At 53.7% G+C, this 20,072-nt stretch overlaps 2 protein-coding genes across 2 annotated transcripts in view; both read right to left on the reverse strand.

Annotated features, from left to right (window-relative positions):
* TIMP2 (TIMP metallopeptidase inhibitor 2) overlaps window positions 1-20,072 on the reverse strand; it is a 50,441-nt gene that overhangs the window by 19,897 nt on the left and 10,472 nt on the right. The window lies entirely within an intron of this gene.
* Window positions 7,616-17,506, reverse strand: CEP295NL (CEP295 N-terminal like). The gene is given in 5 exon segments (XM_059908375.1): window positions 7,616-8,419; window positions 8,421-8,729; window positions 8,731-9,045; window positions 9,048-9,334; window positions 17,416-17,506. Coding segments are annotated over 5 exon segments (1,806 nt in total).

Raw genomic sequence — 20,072 nt, forward strand, 5'->3', positions numbered from 1 at the left:
GGAATGCACAGCCGTGGACTTAATTCAAAGCACAAGCAACCGCAGAGCCCCCGCCCCCACCCCTCAGGCTGTGGACACCACATGACGTCACTTCCCCCCCCCCCCCCCCCCCCCCCGCTAGGAGCCTGCAAAAACAATCCCTAGTCCGCCCAGCCAGATTTGGGATGGAAAAGAACGGGGTGGGTGGAAAGTCAAGGTTGCGGACGACGATCCAAAGAACACAGGCTATGTTCAGACTCCGAGAGATGACGACAGCCCAGGCAAAACCAACGGAGGCCAGACTGTGCCACTGCCCTGGGGGGAGGGGACGGGGAGGAGGCTGGCAGGAAACCTTGGGTGTCCCCAGCACACCCTGTGGCCAGGGCCGGTCCAGAGGAGCAGCACACTCGACCAGCCCAGGCCGATTCAAGTCTCGCCCACACCCCGCCAACATCTCAGTCCTCATGTGTCTGCAGACCTTATCGGGGAAGCAATGGAGATTAACAACAAGCCAAGGACATAGTCTACGGGGGAGCCGGGCCCTGAAAGAGAACTGCTTGTCAGAAGTTCATTTATTTCACACTGAAATAAACTGAATTATCTTGACTGTCTTACCACGGGCCCAACTTCTCTCCAGAGGAATGCCATATGCTACACGTACGAATGTATCCTGTAGGACCTTTCCCAACGGGGCTACGCTGCTCGGCATGGGCTCCCGACCCCAGAGCACGGTAAGGCTGGGGATGTCAGGACTCTGACTTTTACACATTCACGGCCTTGCACCAACACACTCAACACCCCAGAATCCCCAGATCCCAGAGCCTGCCCAGGCAGAGCTTCCGGCTCAGGGAAAAATCACGGGTCTGCCTGCAACAGGTGCGGGAATCTCCAGGATTCGGAAGAACATCCGTCTAAATACAAGGTCAAAACCCTGAATCGTCTGAGCCTTACGTGTATGCGCTGACTCAGGGTGGCGAGGGGGGCTCAGCATCAGCAGAGGCCACCGTCACCTCCCCGCCCGCCTACCGCAGCCTCCAGCTCCGATCTGGAAGGGGCGCCCAGCGAGACAGGCACTAACACGGACCTCGCTGCCCTGCTCACGGCCTCATGGAAAATGCCCAGTGGTCCCTCCGGTGAGGGGCACACGGTCTCAAAGCCACCCGCTGTGCGGGAGAGGTCAGGGGCTTTCGACTGGCCGGCACATTTGCCAAAGATCCTACTGGCCCCAATCAAGAGTGGGTGGGGGCCCCTCTGCTGCTGTGCCTGGAATGCGAGCCCTGGTTTGAGAGTAGAGGGTCACTTGGTCCTTTTCCTTGTCTCTGGGAAAAACTACACGCCAACCATTTCAGAGGAATTCAGAAAGCAACGATTTTGTCCCAGGCGAGATCCAGCCCCCACTTACTCCAGGTCAGGCTTCGGACCCCCAGCTCTCCAGGTGTGCTCTGCACTGCTGGGGTACTTGGGGAGGGCTGGAGGGTTCCACACTCTTGTCTACACTCTCCAGAGAAGGGGCGCCGTGAGGGTAGACATCTACACCCTCAAATCACAGAGCTACCAAAGTCCTCGCTTAATGCCTGCAGCTACATCCCGAGGCTGCCTCTTGGGAAGAGGGTCTCTTGTCCCTTTAGGGTGGACACAGTGACACTGTATGGCTGGTTGACCTGGCGGAGGCCCCTTGACCTTTGAATTTTGATGAACTTGCCCCAAGTCCCAGTGGAGGGTGGACTGGGGTGCCTCCATCCCAGCCACCACTAACCCTTAAGGGTAGAGTCAGAAAATGAGGGGTGCCCTGCTTCCTGCATCTACACCCCAGACACACAGCCTGCTGCTCTGCCCCATGAAAGCTGTGATGAAGTGATCATATTTTTCAGAGCCCTGCTCTGGATTACCGAGGGATCCCTAACTGCTTACAAGTAACTAAACCATCTCAGTGGGCTGTGGGGAGCATGGTAAAGACACTGTGAGCCTTTGCAATGGGCTGCATCTGCTTCTTTGGGGTGGGGGGCAGACCGCACCAGCTACAGGGGCAGGGGGCGGGTGGATGATGATTTAGAAAGAGGGTCATGTTCACATGGACTGCAGACCGCTTGGACTCCCCAGGTTTCGGGGCCACGCCCCTCCCTACAGAACAGGCATGTGGAAACGGGATGTGGCCGAGCAGCCCGGGAGATGTCACAAGGAATGCATGACGTCAGTGCTGGCCTGGGGCCCAGAAGGCCGTGGGAGCATCCAGCCCCACCTGCCCCTCTGACCTCAGTGTGCACCCAGCCCTCACCTTTCCAGCTGCCCCAAGGTGGACACGGCCCTGGGGGCTCTCCCCAAGCACTCAGCTCTGCCTTCCCTGGCCTCAATGCCAGGCCCTGTTCAGCCAGGGGTGGAGCAGACCTCCTCCAAATTCCCTGCTTTCAGGGAAATGAAGTAATTAAAAACAGCCCTGTGATGCTGCAGGGAACCAAGGGCTTCTTCCATCCCTGTAGCAGCTGTGAGAGACCAGACCCACCCCCAGGTCCCCCAAACCTCCCCAACCCCAGGAGCCAACAGATGTCCACGGCAGGGCTGTGGTGTCCAGTGTGAGGGCAAGACTTGGCCAGCGTGACTCAGGCTAGGGTCAAAAACGCCTGGAATGACAACTGCTCAGAGCAGATATGTTTTTTCAGGAGTTGAGGGTGGGGCAGGGAGAGTGACGGGTGCAGGACAGACAACAGGAGACAGCAGTACAGCCCCAGCCCTGGTCCACGCTGCCCATGAGCCCGGTACCTGGGGATCTGCCAGGCCTGCCCAGTGCTGTTCAAGATTCTAGTACATACACGTGAGCCGTTGTCCACTGGATGCCCCGTCTCCATGGAGACCAGCTTTCCCATCTCCATTTCCTGTCCCTTTGCTTTGGCTCCCCTTGGGAGCAGGAGGGAAACATCTCTAAAAGCGCCCTGGTGATGCAGAGAGAAGCTGCAGCACTCACCGCCCAGCTTCCAAGCTGCTCTCCCGACCCCCCAGGACCCAGATAGGACCCCTGACTCAAGCCCCGCCACCTTTCCTCCCTTTTCCCTGTGGGCCCAGCAGGATCTCATGCCAGAGGCCTTGGTCACGGTCTCCGAAGCCTTGGGCTCGGGCCCTTCCCATTCACGTGCTGCTGAATCATTTGAAAAAAATGCATCCCCGCTCCTGGGAGGATTTGCTGAGAACAGTGCGGCTTTGTGGAGGGAACTGCTGCTCTGCACTTTCTCCGCCAAGACCCCGAGAAGGAGCCAAGCTCAGTCCTGCAAGCCCAAGCCTGGAGCCCGGAGCGGGGGCAGGAGCAGGACCAGGCGGGGCAGGGGGCGGGGTGGGGGGGGCGGTGCAGGGAGAGATGCTGAGAGGATCCCTCCCCACCCACAGGCTTAGGAAGGGGCTGGACGGACAGCTAAGAAGTGAGGGGCAGCAGACAAGGGTCCTGTCCTCACGTTGCTGCTGGTGGGCCGTGACTTCGGGCAGGTCTCCCCTTCCAGGCTGCCTCATTTTGGGGACTGAACACTCGAGTGCCGGGCCTGTGGCTCAGGCGCCCGTGCACATGGACAGAGCAGCAGCAGCGGCCCTGGCGTGGGACGTTGAGGCATGTGGTCTGTGGGCCGACTCCAATCCACGGCATTTCCCAGGAGCCAGGAGCAGCGATGGAAATGCTGGAATCCCAGAGCCACCCTCCCAGCTGCCAGTGTGGAGGGAAGCTGGGTGCGCAGGCTGGGTGGTTCGTGCCCCCTCTCCTCGGCTAGTCCTCGTTAGCTTAGCAAGTAAGAGCCCAGGTGGCAGCCCAGCTGCCCCTTGGAGCGGGTGGTGTGGGGTGTGCAGCCCACCCAGCCTCCCGTCTCCAGCCAGGATGAGGGTGGGCTGCGCTCCGCCATCAGCTCTCCATCACATCTCCATCACGTGGAGGCAAGAAGCTGCCCGCATCTCATGGCCTGAAAGAGGGTCCCCTGCCCTCCACCCCAACTTGAAAAACCTATTTTCCCATTATTTTACATTTCTGAGATTCTGGATGTTCTCATACACACTACAACCTCGCACCTGGCTGGGCAGGGGAGGGGACAGGCATAAGGACCCTCAGAGCAGCACACGTGGAACGTGGGGTCACATCCAAGCCAAGGGTGCCCACCGGCCCCTCCAGGGCTGGAGCAGTCACATTGTCGAGGGAGAACTTCTGTCCCTGCTTCCAAAGTGTCCTGGTCCTTGTCGGTCACTGCTGGCCTGCACCTGCCTGTGGACAGCGGACCTCGCAGCAGGCACCACCGGCGCCGTCTTCCGCCTGTGGACCCCTTGGGCAAACGGAGGGCCTGTCCACCAGCAGGCCGGCCACGGAGGCCTTCCCTAGCGGCTGCTGTCTGGGGAGGACTCACTGGCTGGGCTGCAAGGAAGTGACCTGACAACACAGAGTGAAACAGGAACACGGTAGCTGCCCCCGAAAGTGGGGGGAGGAATCACAAAACCAGGGGAAAGTTCTAGAAGATGCAGTTTCAGAGAGGAAGAGCCCATAAGGGAGGGAGGGAGGACGCGTGGGGAAGGCCGCTGGGGGAGGACCCTTTAGGAGAAGCCACCGTGTCGGGGTCCCCACTGCCCCCTGGCAGTACTGGGCGGAACCCTTCCAGGTGGCGCTGTCCCAGGGCCCTGGGCACCAGAGTCCAGTCATGTCAAAGTGACCGACAGGGAGTGAAGGCAGTGTCTTCTGGGATCCCAGCCCACCCCCTGGATACCACTGAGAGATGGAAGTTACTGGTGACATCTCCATCGTGAATCACTGGAGGGTCAGCTCTTTTTGCGGGCGGGCAGGCGGGGGTAGTCCTGGAGGGCTGTTTCATTACCCACGTCACTGACCTAGAGAAGGGGGTACCCTGGCCCGCCCCCCTTCAGCCTTCTGCAGGACAGGTGGGAAAGGGCAGGGTGTCTCATCCAGCTGCCAGGGGACAGTGTGGGAGTGACCGTCCAGGCAGAGTTGAGTCACCCTCCGCCATGTCTCGCTGCCCATCCCCCACACCTACTTTTAGCTCAAGTGTGGCCAAGAAGGGACAATTCCTCACCTAGAACACACGGGCCACAAACATGACCTTTGAAAGTGGAAACAAAAATAAGGCACTTAAAGGCAGGCTTGCCCCTTCATTAGACTGCGGCTTCCAGCCCGAGTCACAAGGATCTCATTACTCAGTGTTTGGGTCTCATCGTGGCCACGGCTTTAAACCCAGTGATCCCACGGCACCCCCTCCACCCTCAGACCGAGGTGATCCCATAGCGACAGATGGGAGTTCCAGCTGAGCACCCACTAAAGGCCAGCGCCCCTCCCTGCAGGGAATCCTCATTTGGCCTGGGAGTGACAAAGCTCTCTTGGCCCCAGGACTTTTTTCTTATTCACGTTGGGCTCAGACCAAATTGTTGAGCAGCTCTGCAGCCCTGACCCATGGTATTCCGGAAGCAGGTGAGAGAAACCGGGCTGGGATCAAACATTTTCTCCACCTAAAATGGAAAAGCCACAGACAACGGAGACTCACGTGATGGAGACGTGAGATGGTGGAAGGTTCCTCACTCAAGCTATTGATTTTAAAACAAAACTGAAAAACAAACAAACAAACAAAACACACCTTGTGGGATGCCATTACTGCTCCACACAAATGGTCGCATTCAGGGGTTGTGGGCTGGATGCTCAGAGACACATGTCCGGTCAGTCACCCCACCTCTCTGAGTATCCCTCTATCACCACCTGTCATTGTGGTCACTTGTTACCTATATCCTCCACTAGAACATGTCCTGTGTGTGTGTTGTTCAGTGTTCAGCTCCAGTTAAGTGGGGCAGTGTCTGTCACTCAGTATTTGCAAAGGAAAAACAGTATAATATCAGGTCAACATTTTCCAGGGACAAAAAAAAAAAAAGGTGAAAGTGGGAAGAAAAGGAGGGATGGGACCTTTCCCACACCTACATCCCAGCTGTGGTGTTCAAACATTCCCAAAGCACTTTTTGATGCCAGGCCTTTTGATCCAAATGCATTAGGGATGTAGTTCACTTTTTGGGAACTGGCACAAAACAGAAGCAGCTATGGAAAGAAGGCTCAGAGGGTCACATGCTATGACGCTGTGGCAAAAATGACACCTACGTGTGACACGAATGAACTAACTACGCTGGGTCCAAAAACGCTTCCAAAAGACCACACATGATATAATATCCTTTTTATAGGGTTCAAGCAGGAGTAAAACTAAACAATACAGGTTGCGTTCGGGTTGTAGTGAAGTGCAGGGACAACTCCCAAGTTCAGCGGGTGTACGATACAGCTAAGGAGGAACAGCGTAGAGAAGAGGGAAGTAGCACACAGATAAAGCTGGTTTTCAGCAAATATTCCAGATCTTGGGTTTGGGTGGTGGGCTCACAGTTGTTCATTATATTGTCTATATGTGGACGGGCTGGGGTCGCGGCAGACCCTGCCTTCACTCTGTTGGTCACTTTGACATGGCTGGGCTATGAGGCCGAACATACGTAAGATAAAAAAGGCCATTGGTGGCCCAATGATGCCAACATATCATGAATGAAGAGGATTTATCCCACCCAGTGCATCTGAGGTCCTTGGGAGGGAGGGAGGGAGGGAGGGAACCTCTCCTTCATATGCTAAGTCCAGGGGTCAGTTAGCTCTGGCCCAAGGGCCAAAGCCTGCCTACCACCTATTTTTGTAAATAAAGTCTTATCGGAACTCGGTCACACCCATTCATTTATGTGTTGTCTGTGGCTGCGTTCCAGCTGCAAAGGCAGGCCAGCAAAGCCTAAAATGTTTACTATCGGCTCTTTGCAGAAAAGGTTTGTCCACCCCCATTCCAACCCCTAAGTATGCAACAGGCAGATAAAACCCCACCCAGTGTAGGGTCTCCACGACTGCCAAGGCTTTTGGGTCAGAGGTAAAGCTGGAGGGTAGGGAACCTACCAGACACCCTGGTTTCCCCACCACTGCCAGCCCCAGAAGGAGTCTATAGGGCTGAGTTGCTGGGAACCACTTCCCCTTTCTTTCTCTCTTTCCTCTTTCTTCCTCTTGCTTCCACCCCCTTCTTTCCCTCCCTCTCCCCCTCCTTTCTCCCTCCCTCCTACTTTCTAATATTAAAGTTATAAGAATGTTACTGATGTCCTATTAAATGATGTTGGTTTGAAAGACTAAAAGATTTTTGTTAAATCTCTCCATTAACGTCTCAGCCACTGGCTAAGCAACAAATGATGTATCTTTTGAAACTGTGCCCGTCTGACCTTGGATGCCCCTCAGAGTCCACTGTTTATTTCGCCAAAACATCTAAAGCACTTAAATGTACCTGGTATTTCCACCTGTGCTGTGGCACGTGAAAACAGCCTCAGCTCCGGGACACATCTTCGTGCTACAATGGCCAGACCCTCCTAGCGCGCCCCACACGTTCATGCTAAGGAGTCTTCCTGAACTGGACTTCGTTTTAAAGGCAAGGTTGGCAATAAGTACGATTCCTGCAGAGGAATTCGCTCCAAAGGATGGAAGGATGACTGATGGCCCATTTTAAAGAGGCTACAGGTTTCTGAGCAGATGACGCAAATACAATCGCACAGACTTGGGTGCCAGTTCTGGCAGAACGCTCAGTTACCAGTGATGTATTTACCAGGGGTGGGACTCTCGTTTTTAACATATTTTCTGAAACTCTCACAAGCGTTTCCTGGTTTCTTCAAGAAACTGCTTGTGCAACTTGTTTCGCTCTAGAATTTGCTGTTGAAGGTCACGGATCATCTGACTGTGCTTGTCATCATCGACGATGCTGGCCGAGGGGGAAGTGGGGCTGTGGTCATACCCTCCTTTCTTCTCCTGGTCTGGAGGGGAGTCAGGCTTCCGACGAGCCAGAGAAGCTGGCCTCTGTGCCCTCCTCCCATCTTCCAGCTCCGTCTGGAGGTCGGCCTCCAAGCTCATCTTGGGGTGTCTGATTTGCTTGAGTGAGCCCAGCTGCTTTGGTCTTCTCTGCTCCTCCTGCATTTTCTGTTTCTGCCTTGATGCCGTCAAGCCACCTCTGTCTGCCTGTTCTCGCGGGTGAAGCTGAAGGGAGCCCTGCGCCAGCGCGTCCGGCCGGGGCGGCTCCTGTCTGGATTCGGGGCTGCACGAGAGCAGGTTCTCTTCATCGACAGATGTCCCTGCCTCGGGAGACCACGGTTTACTGTCATTCTTAACCACGCACTTGGCCATCCTATGGGATTTTTGGTTCTTGAGCTTGCTTAGTAACTTTTTAAAGCTGGTTCTGGATGGCGTCAGGTGGGCGTCCACCCCCGCTGGACTCGTGGGCTCCCCGGTGGGCACCATGTCCATCCCTGCATCTCTTCCATTCCCCTTTCTCTGGCTCTCCCTTCTCCATGCCTGCGTCTCCTCAAAGCCCTGTTCTTCACTGGGGCTCTGATCCATCCCGGGCTTGAGATCCAGGTGCAAGTTCAGGTGTTTTTTTCAGCTTCCGGTTGGTATCGAACAACCCTTCAGAGGCAAACTCCAGCTCTCCCTGCCACCTGCTCTTGTCACAGAGATTTGCCAGCGGTCAGGCCCCCCTTCTGCAGGTCAAGCCAACTGGCCACAGCTGTTCCAGGTCGTCGGCTTTGCCCTGGGGGCTCTGATCCAAACAGTGGTTTTTCAGGCCTTGAAGACAAGCCGTTCGCTTCCCCAGCTGCCTCCTGCCGTCCTGGGCTGTTTCTGTCTCCCGTTCCTCCAGGCATATGATCTCCCCTACAGCAGCCAAGAGCTTTCCCAAGTTCTGTCCCTCTTCTCAGCCCAGGGTCAACGGGACGGTGGCCCCCGCCGGTCTTCGTTGAAGGCGCGTGTTTTCCTTCACTCCTCTCTGCTGGGCTCAGCGGGCGAGGACTCAGGCCCGTGGTTCTGGAGGCTCCCTGCCTCTCCTGGGTCACCGCTATTCTCCGGGACGTGGTGCACCAGGGCTGCCGTCGGACCAGCTCTTCCCTGTGTCCCTTCTCTTGCCGCACGGCCATTGTGTGCTTCCCCTCGGCCCTGGGCGACCTGGCGGCCCCTCGCTGGGTCGAGCCCTCTGAGTCAGGTTCATGGTCCTCGGCCAGTCGGCCCGCCACCACCTCCCCCGCAACAGATGTGCTAAGTACAGCCTCTCCAGGCCTTGGACTCGCTGGTCTGGGGCCTTCTGCTGCTCCGCCTTCAGCTCCTCGGCCAAGCGCTGGGGCAGCCAGCTCTTCCACCGCCGGAGGTCCTGTCTTCTCCGCAGGGGCACGTCTCCTTTCTCTCGGACGTGTAGCCATTTGTGCTTCTGCCTCAAAAGCAAGGCTTCGTCGTCGGGACTGGGGCTCCGCCAAGGGGCTCTCTCCGCGTTTCCTTTCGTGTCGGGGGCCTTTGCACACACGGCTTCGGAGAGAAGGCGGTGTGAACCAAGAGTGGAGGTTCAAGGGCACCAGGGCCGAGGAGCCACAGGTGCTACGGCCGTTTCACGGCAAGCCCACAGGGCAGGAAGATGCACAGCGCTGCCCGGAGCGTTCCGAGGACAGCGAGGCCCTGGAGCCAAGGCACACGGGGCTCTGAGTGCAGGACAGGCTGGGCGACGTGTCCCTCCAGATCACTCTCCTGTCACCCGCCCACGAGGGCCTGTTCTCCGGCTCCCGATCTCTGTCTCACACGCCTTTAATGAGACCCGGCAGGGCAGCTGTTCTCAGTGGGGTGTGGTTCTGCTTCCCAGGGGGCCATGTGGCCATGTCTGGAGACAGTTTTGGTTGTCACAACTGGAAGGAGGGGGGCTGCTGCAAAACGTCCTGAGATGCACAGGACGGCCCCACGACAAACAGGGACCAGGCTCCAAACGTCAACAGTGCCGGGGTTAAGACCCCACCTTAGGAGACAAGTTAGGGTTCAGGTGGGGGTGATGCAAATGTCTGGCCCTCTGGAGGGAGCTACTTACAAATGAAAGGAGGAAGAGGTGAAGGAGGAGGAGCCTGCCAGGAAAGGGGTGTGTGTGTGTGTGTGTGTGTGTCTGTGTGTGTAGGGGGAGGTGTGTGTGGGTGAGTGTGCTGACGTGCAGGTTTGTACTAGAATTCAGTGCAAACCAGAGAGGAGGTTAAGCTAGTGGTATTTCTTTTTTCACATCTCTTTGCCATCAGTCAGGGACACGTGCTCCACCAGGCCTTCCTAAAGAAGGTGCATTCACCCCAAAAAAGAGTATCACTTGCAGCTGATGTCAAAAACGGCCAGATTTGTGGGCTATGCGAGCTGCTTCCTAGGCACTGCAGTCTGTACAGAGCGCCCCTCAACTGTGTGGGTATCCCTTCCCTTTTTTTATTTTAGGATGTGCGGAGCCAGGGTGAGCAATTTTAGCCAAAATTAATGCTGGTCATCAGAAACACCACTGCATCAACGGAACAACTAATGTTAACTGCGTGGGCTGCCCTCCGCTTATCTTTTTTACAGTAACCGTTGAGGTAAGGAGTTATTAGCACCCCTGGTTCATGGGTGGGGAAACTGAGGCAGGGAGCAATTAAGAAACTTGACCCAAATCACACAGCTGGCAGGTGGCAGCTGCCCCTCGGATAGACCATCTTGTCTTTGACCAATGGTCACATAGCTGCTGGCTCTTGGTAACTATGATGGTGCAGTTATACATGTGGAAATGCGGTTAACATCATATTCTACCAGTCTGCCAACCACCATGATGAGCAAGAGGAGAGAGAAAGAGAAAGCTGGGGCATTAAAACAATGGTTGAGATTTTCAACAAAAGTGCCACAGCAATTCAATGGGGGAAAGAGTCATTTTTTTGTTTGTTTTCAACAAATGTTCCTGGGACAGTTGGATATCCACATGCAAAAAAGATTAATTTACACCCTTATCTCATCATATACAAAATTATATACCATATACAGAAATTAAAGTGATCATAGACCTTAAGGTAAGGTCTAAAGCTATAGACGCTTGGAAGGAAACAGAACTGTATCTTCATGACTTCAGGTTAGGCAAAGATTCTTAGATACAACACCAAAAGCACAAGCAATACAAGAAATTGATAAGTGTGGCATCATCAGTATTAAAAACCTCTGCACTTCAAAAGACATCGTTAATAAGTGAAAACATAAGGACTGGAAGGAAATACCTGCAAACCACATATCCAACAAAAGACTTGAATCAGTTTGTATAAACAGCTCTTACAATAAGAAGAAGACAAACAATCCAACTTAAAAATGGGCAGGGACTTCCCTGGTGGCACAGTGGTTAAGAATCCGCCTGCCAATGCAAGGGACACCGGTTCGAGCCCTGGTCCGGGAAGATCTCACATGCCGCAGAGCAACAAAGCCCATGTGCCACAACTACTGAGCCCTCATGCCGCATTTACTGAAGCCCACGTGCCTAGAGTCCGTGCTCCACAGCAAGAGAAGCCACCACAATGAGAAGCCCGCGCACCAAAATGAAGAGTAGCCCCCGCTCAACACAATCTAGAAAAAGCCCGTGCACAGCAACGAAGACCCAATGCAGCCAAAAATAAATAAATAAATAAATTTATAAAAACAGGCAAAAGGTTGAAATAAACACATCACCAAAGAAGATTTATGTATGGCTAATAAAGCCCATAAAAAGATGTTCAGCACCAACACTCATCAGGGAAATGCAAAATGAAGATACCACTTCACACCCACTAGGATGGCTACAATGAAAAAGACAGGCAATGACAAGACTTGGTGAGGATGTGGGGACATCGGAACCCTCACATGCTGCTGGTGGGGATGCGAAAAGGTGCAGCCGCTCTGGAAAACTGTTTGGCAGTTTTATAAGATGGTAAATGTAGATCTACCATATGACCCAGCAACTGTACTCCTAAGTATACGCCCAAGAGAAATGAAAGCATCTCCCCACACCAAGAAATAGAAGTGCAGAAACTGAGTAACTGTCCCAGCTCACAGGGAGGAGCTGGGTTTGAATCTGGGTCCCAAATGTCAGAGATTGAGCTTTTCCCACCCCTGGGAATGGCCACAGGGGTGTCCAAACAGGTGAGGAGAGGGAGAGAGCTGTGAATGTCTCTTCATCTGTAGAGAATGGGGAAAACTGCACCCCGAGATCCAAGGTCTATTTTTGGGCCTGGAGCCACTGGCTCACGCCCCATGGTAACTGGTGACAATGAGCAAACCCTGCACGAGCCTCTCCCACTCTGGAGGGCCCCCACCCACTCGGTCACCCGTTATACCCTGAGCCAGGCCCGCTGGGGTGGGCGCCCCAATGCTGCCCAGGTGGTTTTCCTGGAGACCCGCAAATGGATGAAAACCTAAAACATCTGGATGGTGATCTTAGGGATAAAGCCCAGAAATTAAGAGTCAGCTCCCTCGTTCAGGAACTGAAAACCCTGTACCAACCGGCAGATGCACCCTTGCCCTCTGCCCATGTCCCCAGCTGCCCCATGCCCTCACCTCCAAGCCCTTCCTTGCTCACGGACTTGGGACCAGAGTGTTCTGAGTGTCCGGGTTCTCTCGGGCCGTCTGATCTTGCTTCCCGAAGCGGGACGGGCTGGCCTGTGCTGGCTGCCTTCAACCCCTCGGGAAGCCGCAGCCCTGTCCTTACAGAAGCTCCACTCAGAGCGGCAGATGGGAAGGACACTGGGCCCATTCTCCTCTCACCCTCTGCGTCCCCGGTGCGTGGAGCCAGCCCGCGGCGGTCACCTGGGTAGCGGCTCAGATGACTTTTCAGCCGAGGCAGACCCCCTCCCAGGCCCCCAGGAAGGGCCAGGCCCACAGCAGCCCTCCTGCCTTCTGATCCCTCAATGGAGACTCCAGGGTACCCCAGGCCGATGAGGAAGAAAGGTGACCACGAAGGCGGCTGTGTGGCGCCCAAACCAGGGGCTCCAATGCCAGATGGACCGGACTCCAGTCGAAGGGTCTCACCTGAGCCTCCTAACCAGGCTCCCTGCCACCACCCCCGTTCCACCCCACCCGACGCCTCCTTCCCAGCACTATGGCTACAGCCACTGTTCTAACTCGGCCACCTGTGTCACTTGAGCATCTGCAACGGGCCCTGTGCTGTCGGCACCAGCAAGTCCCCAAGCACAGCCAGAGGCCACCTGCCTCACGGGTTGCCTGAGCTGCTAGTTAAGACGCAGATTTTGGGGCCCCGCCCCAGACCGATCCCACCTCTGCCTCAGTGGGGAGGGGCCCAGAAATGCGCTCAGTTAACCATCTCACCGAAGTCGGTCGGGCAGTCCCTGGCCTACAGGCTTGGGAACATTCCAGCAGCTCAGGATCTGGCCCCCTTTCCCCAGCCGGGCATCCCAAATGCCCCTGACCCAGGTCCAACACCTTCACTGTGCTCGTGCCCGTCCTTCTTCCTCAAACAGAACCCCCCTCATCCTACCCACCCACCTCTCCCCAGCCCTGTTCTGGTTCTTCCTCCCTGACAAGGCAGCCCCTGATTTCCACAGCAACAGGAAAATGCTCCTGTTTTTCTCCGGGGTCCACAGATTCAACGCCCCGGGGACACGGTTTAGCACATTTTCTTTGAAACATTTAAAAATAGATATAAAAGGGCTCCCAATTAGCTGGCATGGCCAGAGAGAACATTTCCATATAAGTAAAGCTTACTCTTTCGTGTGTAAAGTTAAACATTTCTCGGTCTCCTGAGAGTACACAGAATAGATATAATTTGACCTTCTTAGAACTCTGGATTATCTTTAGGACTATAATACAGAGAATCCCTCAAGGGCTTTTAAGATATATAGGACCCTCACCAAAAAAACCATGTATATATATATATATATATATATATATATGACAGAGTTCCTCTAAACTAAATGACCCCAGAATATAATTTGGAGTTTTTAAGTGGGTTTCTTATAGCTTCCTCCGTAGTTTTAACTTTCTGTCTGTGTGTCTGACAGCACCCTATCCCCCTTTTTTCATACGGCTTCTAAACTGCTATGGACTGGGACCCACACAAAGCAGTGTCTTAAAAGTGTGTCTAGGGCTTCCCTGGTGGCGCAGTGGTTGAGAATCTGCCTGCCAATGCAGGGGACACAGGTTCGAGCCCTGGTCTGGGAGGATCCCACATACCGCGGAGCAACTAGGCCTGTGAGCCACAACTACTGAGCTTGCACATCTGGAGCCTGTGCTCCGCAACAAGAGAGGCCGCGACAGTGAGAGGCCCGCACACCACGATGAAGAGTGGCCCCCACTTGCCGCAACTAGAGAAAGCCCTCGCACAGAAACGAAGACCCAACACACCCATAAATAAATAAATAAGTAAATAAATAAATTTATTTAAAAAAAAGTGTGTCTAAAGCAAGAAGAGTAGAGGCTGGGGCCCTGGTGGGCTTTCCATGAGTCAAGTACATGAGCGTCTGAATCCATGGCCATCAGCTCTGGATGCGATGTTCCCGGCACTCAATCACCCACAGGGAAATGGAAAACCAGCCGTGCTGCTGGAATGCAAGCCTTCAGCTCAGATTTTTCACAGGCTTGAACACCTGGTCAAATCTAACAAGGCCAAGCATACTGGGAAAACATCTACAACCCACACGTGGGTCCCCACATCCGACCCTGCAAGTGCCAAGTGGGAGAATGTAGCTCCGAAGGAGCAAAGCTGGAGACGAGAGGGTCTGAGCCGGCTGTGAGCTCAGAGTCGGCAGAGACCGTGGTCACCAAAAGAGCCAATGTGATCGTTACCTGTGTTGCTAGGAACGCCTAAAACAAGCAGGGTAATGGTCCAGCCCAGCCCCTGCGCAGGTCAGACCTCACCCACCCTGTTCCCCACCCCCACGGGACGCGTGAAGATCAAACGGGATGGCCTGCAAGTTTTAAAATCAAAATATAACTATCGAAATTTTTAGGGGGACTTCCCTGATGGTCCAATGGTTAAGACTCCACGCTTCCAATCCCTGGTTGGGGAACTATGATCCCACATGCCACGCGGTGCGGCAAAAAAAGAAAGAAAGAAAAGAAATTATTAGGAATTCACCTAATGAGAAATATACACTAAATGAGAACTACACTTTTACTAAATAAGGAGAAAATCTGAGTAAGGGAGAGGTATGTCTTCCCAGATATGGTTCAGAAAGGCAGGGAGTGGTTAAGGATGGGAAGAAGGGCCTCAGAGTTCAGGAGGAGAATGAAAAAACAAACGAAAACAGGTCATAGGAAGGAAAGTCCTAAGGAACCAAGAATGTTTGGTGGGAGGCTTGAAGGTGGTAGAAAAGTCTAGAACAGTGTACTCTGGTGGTTCAGAGTATTGACTGTGTGACCTAGCACAGGTTTCTTAACTCTGGGTGCCTCAGTCTCTGTTCATCTGTAAAACGGGGATAATAACAGCAACACCCATCATCTACACAGATGCTAGCGCTCATCACCATCAGAAACACCCACATGCTTGGCAAGCTGCTTGGGGAAGAGGGTGGTACTTACTGTGCGTGTCTCCAGATGCCTGGACCAGACCACCAAGAACACATTACAGGGAGGCAGAAATTGGCCCGGGTGGAAAGAAGCACTTTCTACAGGGCTGTCTTGAAATCACTGGGCTGACTTGGTAGGTAGTGAGACACCCATCACTGGAGGCATCCAAGCCAAGCCCAGATAAAACAAACATCAGAAACATTTTAAACTCCATTTCTCTGAGTTCTAGCCGCTAGAAATACACTTTGTGACACCCAGTGTGCTGCCCAGAGCTTCCACTTTTGCTCACTTCCTGACTCTCCCTCAGTTAAGTTCCAGAGTAGTGGTTCATAAAGCCGGCTGGGTGTTAGACCAGCTGCATCAGAATCACCTGGTGGGGAGGTGATCATGGTAGACTATGAGTCCTGGCCAGACCCTACCGCAGGTTTTTCCACCCGAATCCTGGGGTGGGGTTTGCGAATCTGTATGTTTAACCATCTCCCTGATGCACACTCAGGATAAGGACAGTTCTAGAAGGCTGAGATGGCTGGGCAGCCAGCCTCTAGGAGAACAAGCCCTTGTCATCTTGTCTCCGTCACCTCCCCAACCAGCTTCATTAAGACAGACATGAGGCACAGGCTCTTCCAAACTCACAGGAGACACCAGGCTAGCTGGGGGGCTGCTTACGGCTGATCCAACTGGCACCTTACTAAATGTCTCTTGGCGATGTCAACTGCTTTCCCTCCAACCTTACTACTGCAGCTACCCCGCCTAGGTCAGGGGTCCCCAGTGCCAACAACTGTTGTTGTATGGTGATCTCCCCCCTCAAAAAAACCACCACATTCACCCCCAACCCCATCCCACCAGCTTCCACTGCCCATCCTCCCCGATCCAACTGTATATGCAGAGCCCCGTGGTGCAAGGACTTTCAAATTAGCCTTTTGGACATGTGGCCTGGGCACCCTTATTGGCCCACTTCCCAAGGCGCCCTCACCAAACCACTGGGCACAGAAAGAACTCCACCCTCACAATGGATAAGGGGGTGGGGACACAACAAGAACCTCGGCCCTGGGTGCTCTGCATGGGGTCTCCGGGGCCCACTGACCAAAGTTGGCTGGAATCGCAGCTCCCCACCTCCGCCAGCAGCCCAGCATCCGCCCCAGCTAGTGAACTCTGGCAGCCGCTGCCACGGGAACGACAGAGCTGTTGTGCTCTGACATCAGAGCGGGGGTGAAGTCAGGGACGGTGACGAGCCAGCCAGAGGGCGAGCACCTGTCAGCACACCTGTTATGGGTCCACCGATCACAAAGATTTGGCTCAAACAGCTGGGGTGATGAGCAGAGGGAGGGCCACCTCGGGGGCACCGTGAAGATGCCTGACGTGCGCATGCTTTCGGTGCTTAAAGACGGTCTGGCAGGGAGAAAATCCCTCCTGTCCCAGCCTGGCAGCACGGTGACGTTCCTCATTGGGGTGTCACTCTTCTGAGCTGTTGCACCTCAAGGTCAGGGCTTCCCGACAATGCTGGCCACCCCTCCTCCCACAGGGAGGGCGTCTGGTCCCACTCAGGTTGGGGATATTTGCCCCTCCAGGATCCACTGTTGAGCTGAGCCGACTGGAGGTGGGGGGAAGGAATGCTGGCCTGGGGCCCCCATGTCACCCACCCACCCACCCATCCACCCAAAATAAGAAATAGGACATGCCTGACCTCGTTTCTAGGGCTAAGGGCACCCTCCACAAATTTGACAATTGAGAAATTTAGTTTGGGGAACATTGGCCCCAAGACGTCAAAGCAACTGATCTCAGGGTTTGGTTTCTTGTGAAAGTCAACAGCAGGGACTTGGAACCTTGGAGGCAGAGCTGATCCAGGGATGAAAGCCTTTGTGTGGGGCTGGAAGGGCCCTGGGGAGGTCATGTGGTCCCCGACCTGGCGTGGGGCAGGAAGTCTGCCCCTGAACTTCTCAACCACAGCTCTCCACCCACTTTTTGGGCCCCTCTTCTTGGCCCCATAGACACAAAGTCTTATGTCCATTTCTCCTTCCCCAGAGCATACCCAGCCCCCAATCCCTTAGCCTCTTCTCAGCAAGGTCATGTACACCCACCTTCAGCATGGGACAAGTTTGGGGCGGGGCTTGGGGAGAGTGCAGATAACATGGTGGCCAAAAACTCCAGCTTGTGGGACCTTTGACGCATTCCGGAATGGCCACCACTGCCGTGCTCTCCAGGTTGTTCCTGCACTGAAGATATTTCTCCCAAGCCCGGGCTCTCCTGACACCATCTTAGTGATTCCTAGGATGCAGCTCCCATCCTCTGGATGAACCTGCTCTGCTCGGCGGTCTCTGCTCCATGGGGCCCATCAATGAACTAGGACCAACCCAGCTTTAATAGTGCGGGCCCAACCTACTGCTGAGTACAGTCAGACCCATACTTCAGCAAACTCTGACTTTAAAAACGACACGTATCATTCAAGTTCAACAGAGAAAAATTAGAAAACACACACTTGCAAAAGAACGTCTAATTTCCCCTCCTTTATCTGAACATTTTACATTTCAGTAAAAAACTCTACAACCTTTGGTCCCACAGAGCACCCGAGGCTGTGATTTATTTGACCACTGCCCTGCTGCTGTATCTAAGTGTTTCCAACACTGAGGTAAACGAGATGGAGGTGAGCATCCACGTCACGAGATGCCAGCACATGTACTTCATTATTTCCCGCAAAAAAATTCCTAGCTTTAGAGTTGCTTGACCAAAGGGGAGACTTTTTCTTTTTCTAAATTAACGTATAGTTGATTTACAATGTTGTGTTCGTTTCTGGTGTACAGCAAAGAGATTCAATTATACATACATATATTCTTTTTTGTATCCGTTGCCATTATGGCTTATTACAGGATACTGAATATAGTTCCCTGTGCTCTACAGTAAGACCTTGTTGTTTATGTTTTATATATAGTGGTTTGTATCTGCTAATCCCAAACTCCTAATTTATCCCTCCCCCCTGCCCCCACCAGCTTTCCCCTTTGGTAACCATGTTTGTTTTCTATGTCTGTGAGTCTCTTCTGTCTTGTAAATAAGTTCATGATATTATTTTCTTAGATTCCACATATAAGTGATATCATATGACATTTGTCTTTCTCTATATGACTTACTTCACTTAGTATGATAATCTCTAGGTCCATCCATGTTGCTGCAAATGGCATTATTTTACTCTTTTTTATGGCTGAGCAATATCCCATTGTATAAATACACCACATCTTCTTTATCCATTCATCCGTCAATGGACATTTGGGTTGTTTCCATGTCTTGGTTATTGTAAACAGTGCTGCTGTGAACATTGGGGTGCATGCATCTTTACGAATTAGAGTTTTCTCCAGATACATGCCCAGGAGTGGGATGGCTGGATCATACGGTAAGTCTTACTTTTAGTTTAAGGAACCTCCATATTGTTGGCCATAGTGGCTGCACCAATTTACATTCAAGGGGAGACTTAAAGTCCTTGATCAGCATTGTCAAAATGCCCTTCCAAGCTTCTAAATTGCTCAGGTTAGGACCAAACACACCTACTTAGAGTCAGCCCTTCCAAGGACAACAAGTCTCTTGGCCACACAGAACAGAGCAACGGAAAGGCCAAAGCTGTGACGTCTGATCTATTTCCAGAGACTTGAGCCAGGATCCGGCTCCTTAGATTCTTGGTGCCGCCCTTGGCTGCGTGACCTTGGGTAAATCATGGACCGCTCCCCATCCAGACAGGGGAGGACACCTGCCTGACCTACCACCTACCTCATGAGTCCTTGTGAAATGGAAGAGATGAAGTCCTTTTGCACTGAAAATCCCTAGACAGTCGATGTTTTTTTATCGAAGAGACTTATGATTGGTGACTATTTGCCGGTGGTTTCCCCCCCCCAGCCCCGCAGAACCGGCGCACAAGAAACAAACGCCATCTTCGATTTATTCCTTTGTTCCCTGCCCTGGATCCAACGGGGCCAAGGGGCCAGGATGTCACAACCAAGAATTGGGGACTGACAGCGCTCATCATGGCTCTGCTCCAACGCCATTCCTCCTGAGATACCTGGTTTCTGCCTGGGCATAGCTGGGCTGGGTCATTTCTCCCCGGGGCTTCTGAGGATTGAAGATTAAATGCTGGAGGGCTGCAGAGAAAAGCCCCCAGGAGAGAACTGTGTCTGCCCCCAAAACCGCCCTGTCACAGGGTCAACAGTCCTTCTGAAAAGGGATGTTCCCCTCGGAGCAGAACAATCCACACGAACCTGAAGCCCACGAGTGACCTCTGGCCTTTTCTCCCGGCTACACGGAGTGCTGTCTGTTGACAGCACCCTGGACTCCAGAGGCTGGGGCACCCGGGGTCACCGCGAGCTCAGACTTCATCGCATGCCTGCAAACGTTCTAGACACGCGGCCCAATAAGATCATTCCTGCGCATCTCCACATCTAACGCGTTCCTTCCCACCCCGTCCTTGTTCTCCACACCCTCACATGTCATGGGACCCAGGTGAGGACAAAGCGGCCTGGGGCGGGTCAACCAACTCTGCACAGTGAATTTTCAACTACCTGGAGTGACCAGGGACTGGTGGCACAGAGAAGGCAGAGCAGAGGACCATCAGAGGTACAGTTTCCATACAGTGCTGGGAGCCGGCGTGAGCGCGTCTCCCTCACATCATGTGGCCTGAGCTGAAAACCCATCCACCGGCCCTGAACTCTTGATCTGGACCAAAGGAAGGGCGGCAGAAGTGAGCTGGGCCACAGAG

The sequence above is a fragment of the Balaenoptera ricei genome, chromosome 20, assembly GCF_028023285.1.
Source record: "Balaenoptera ricei isolate mBalRic1 chromosome 20, mBalRic1.hap2, whole genome shotgun sequence".
Classification (NCBI taxonomy): Eukaryota; Metazoa; Chordata; class Mammalia; order Artiodactyla; family Balaenopteridae; genus Balaenoptera; species Balaenoptera ricei.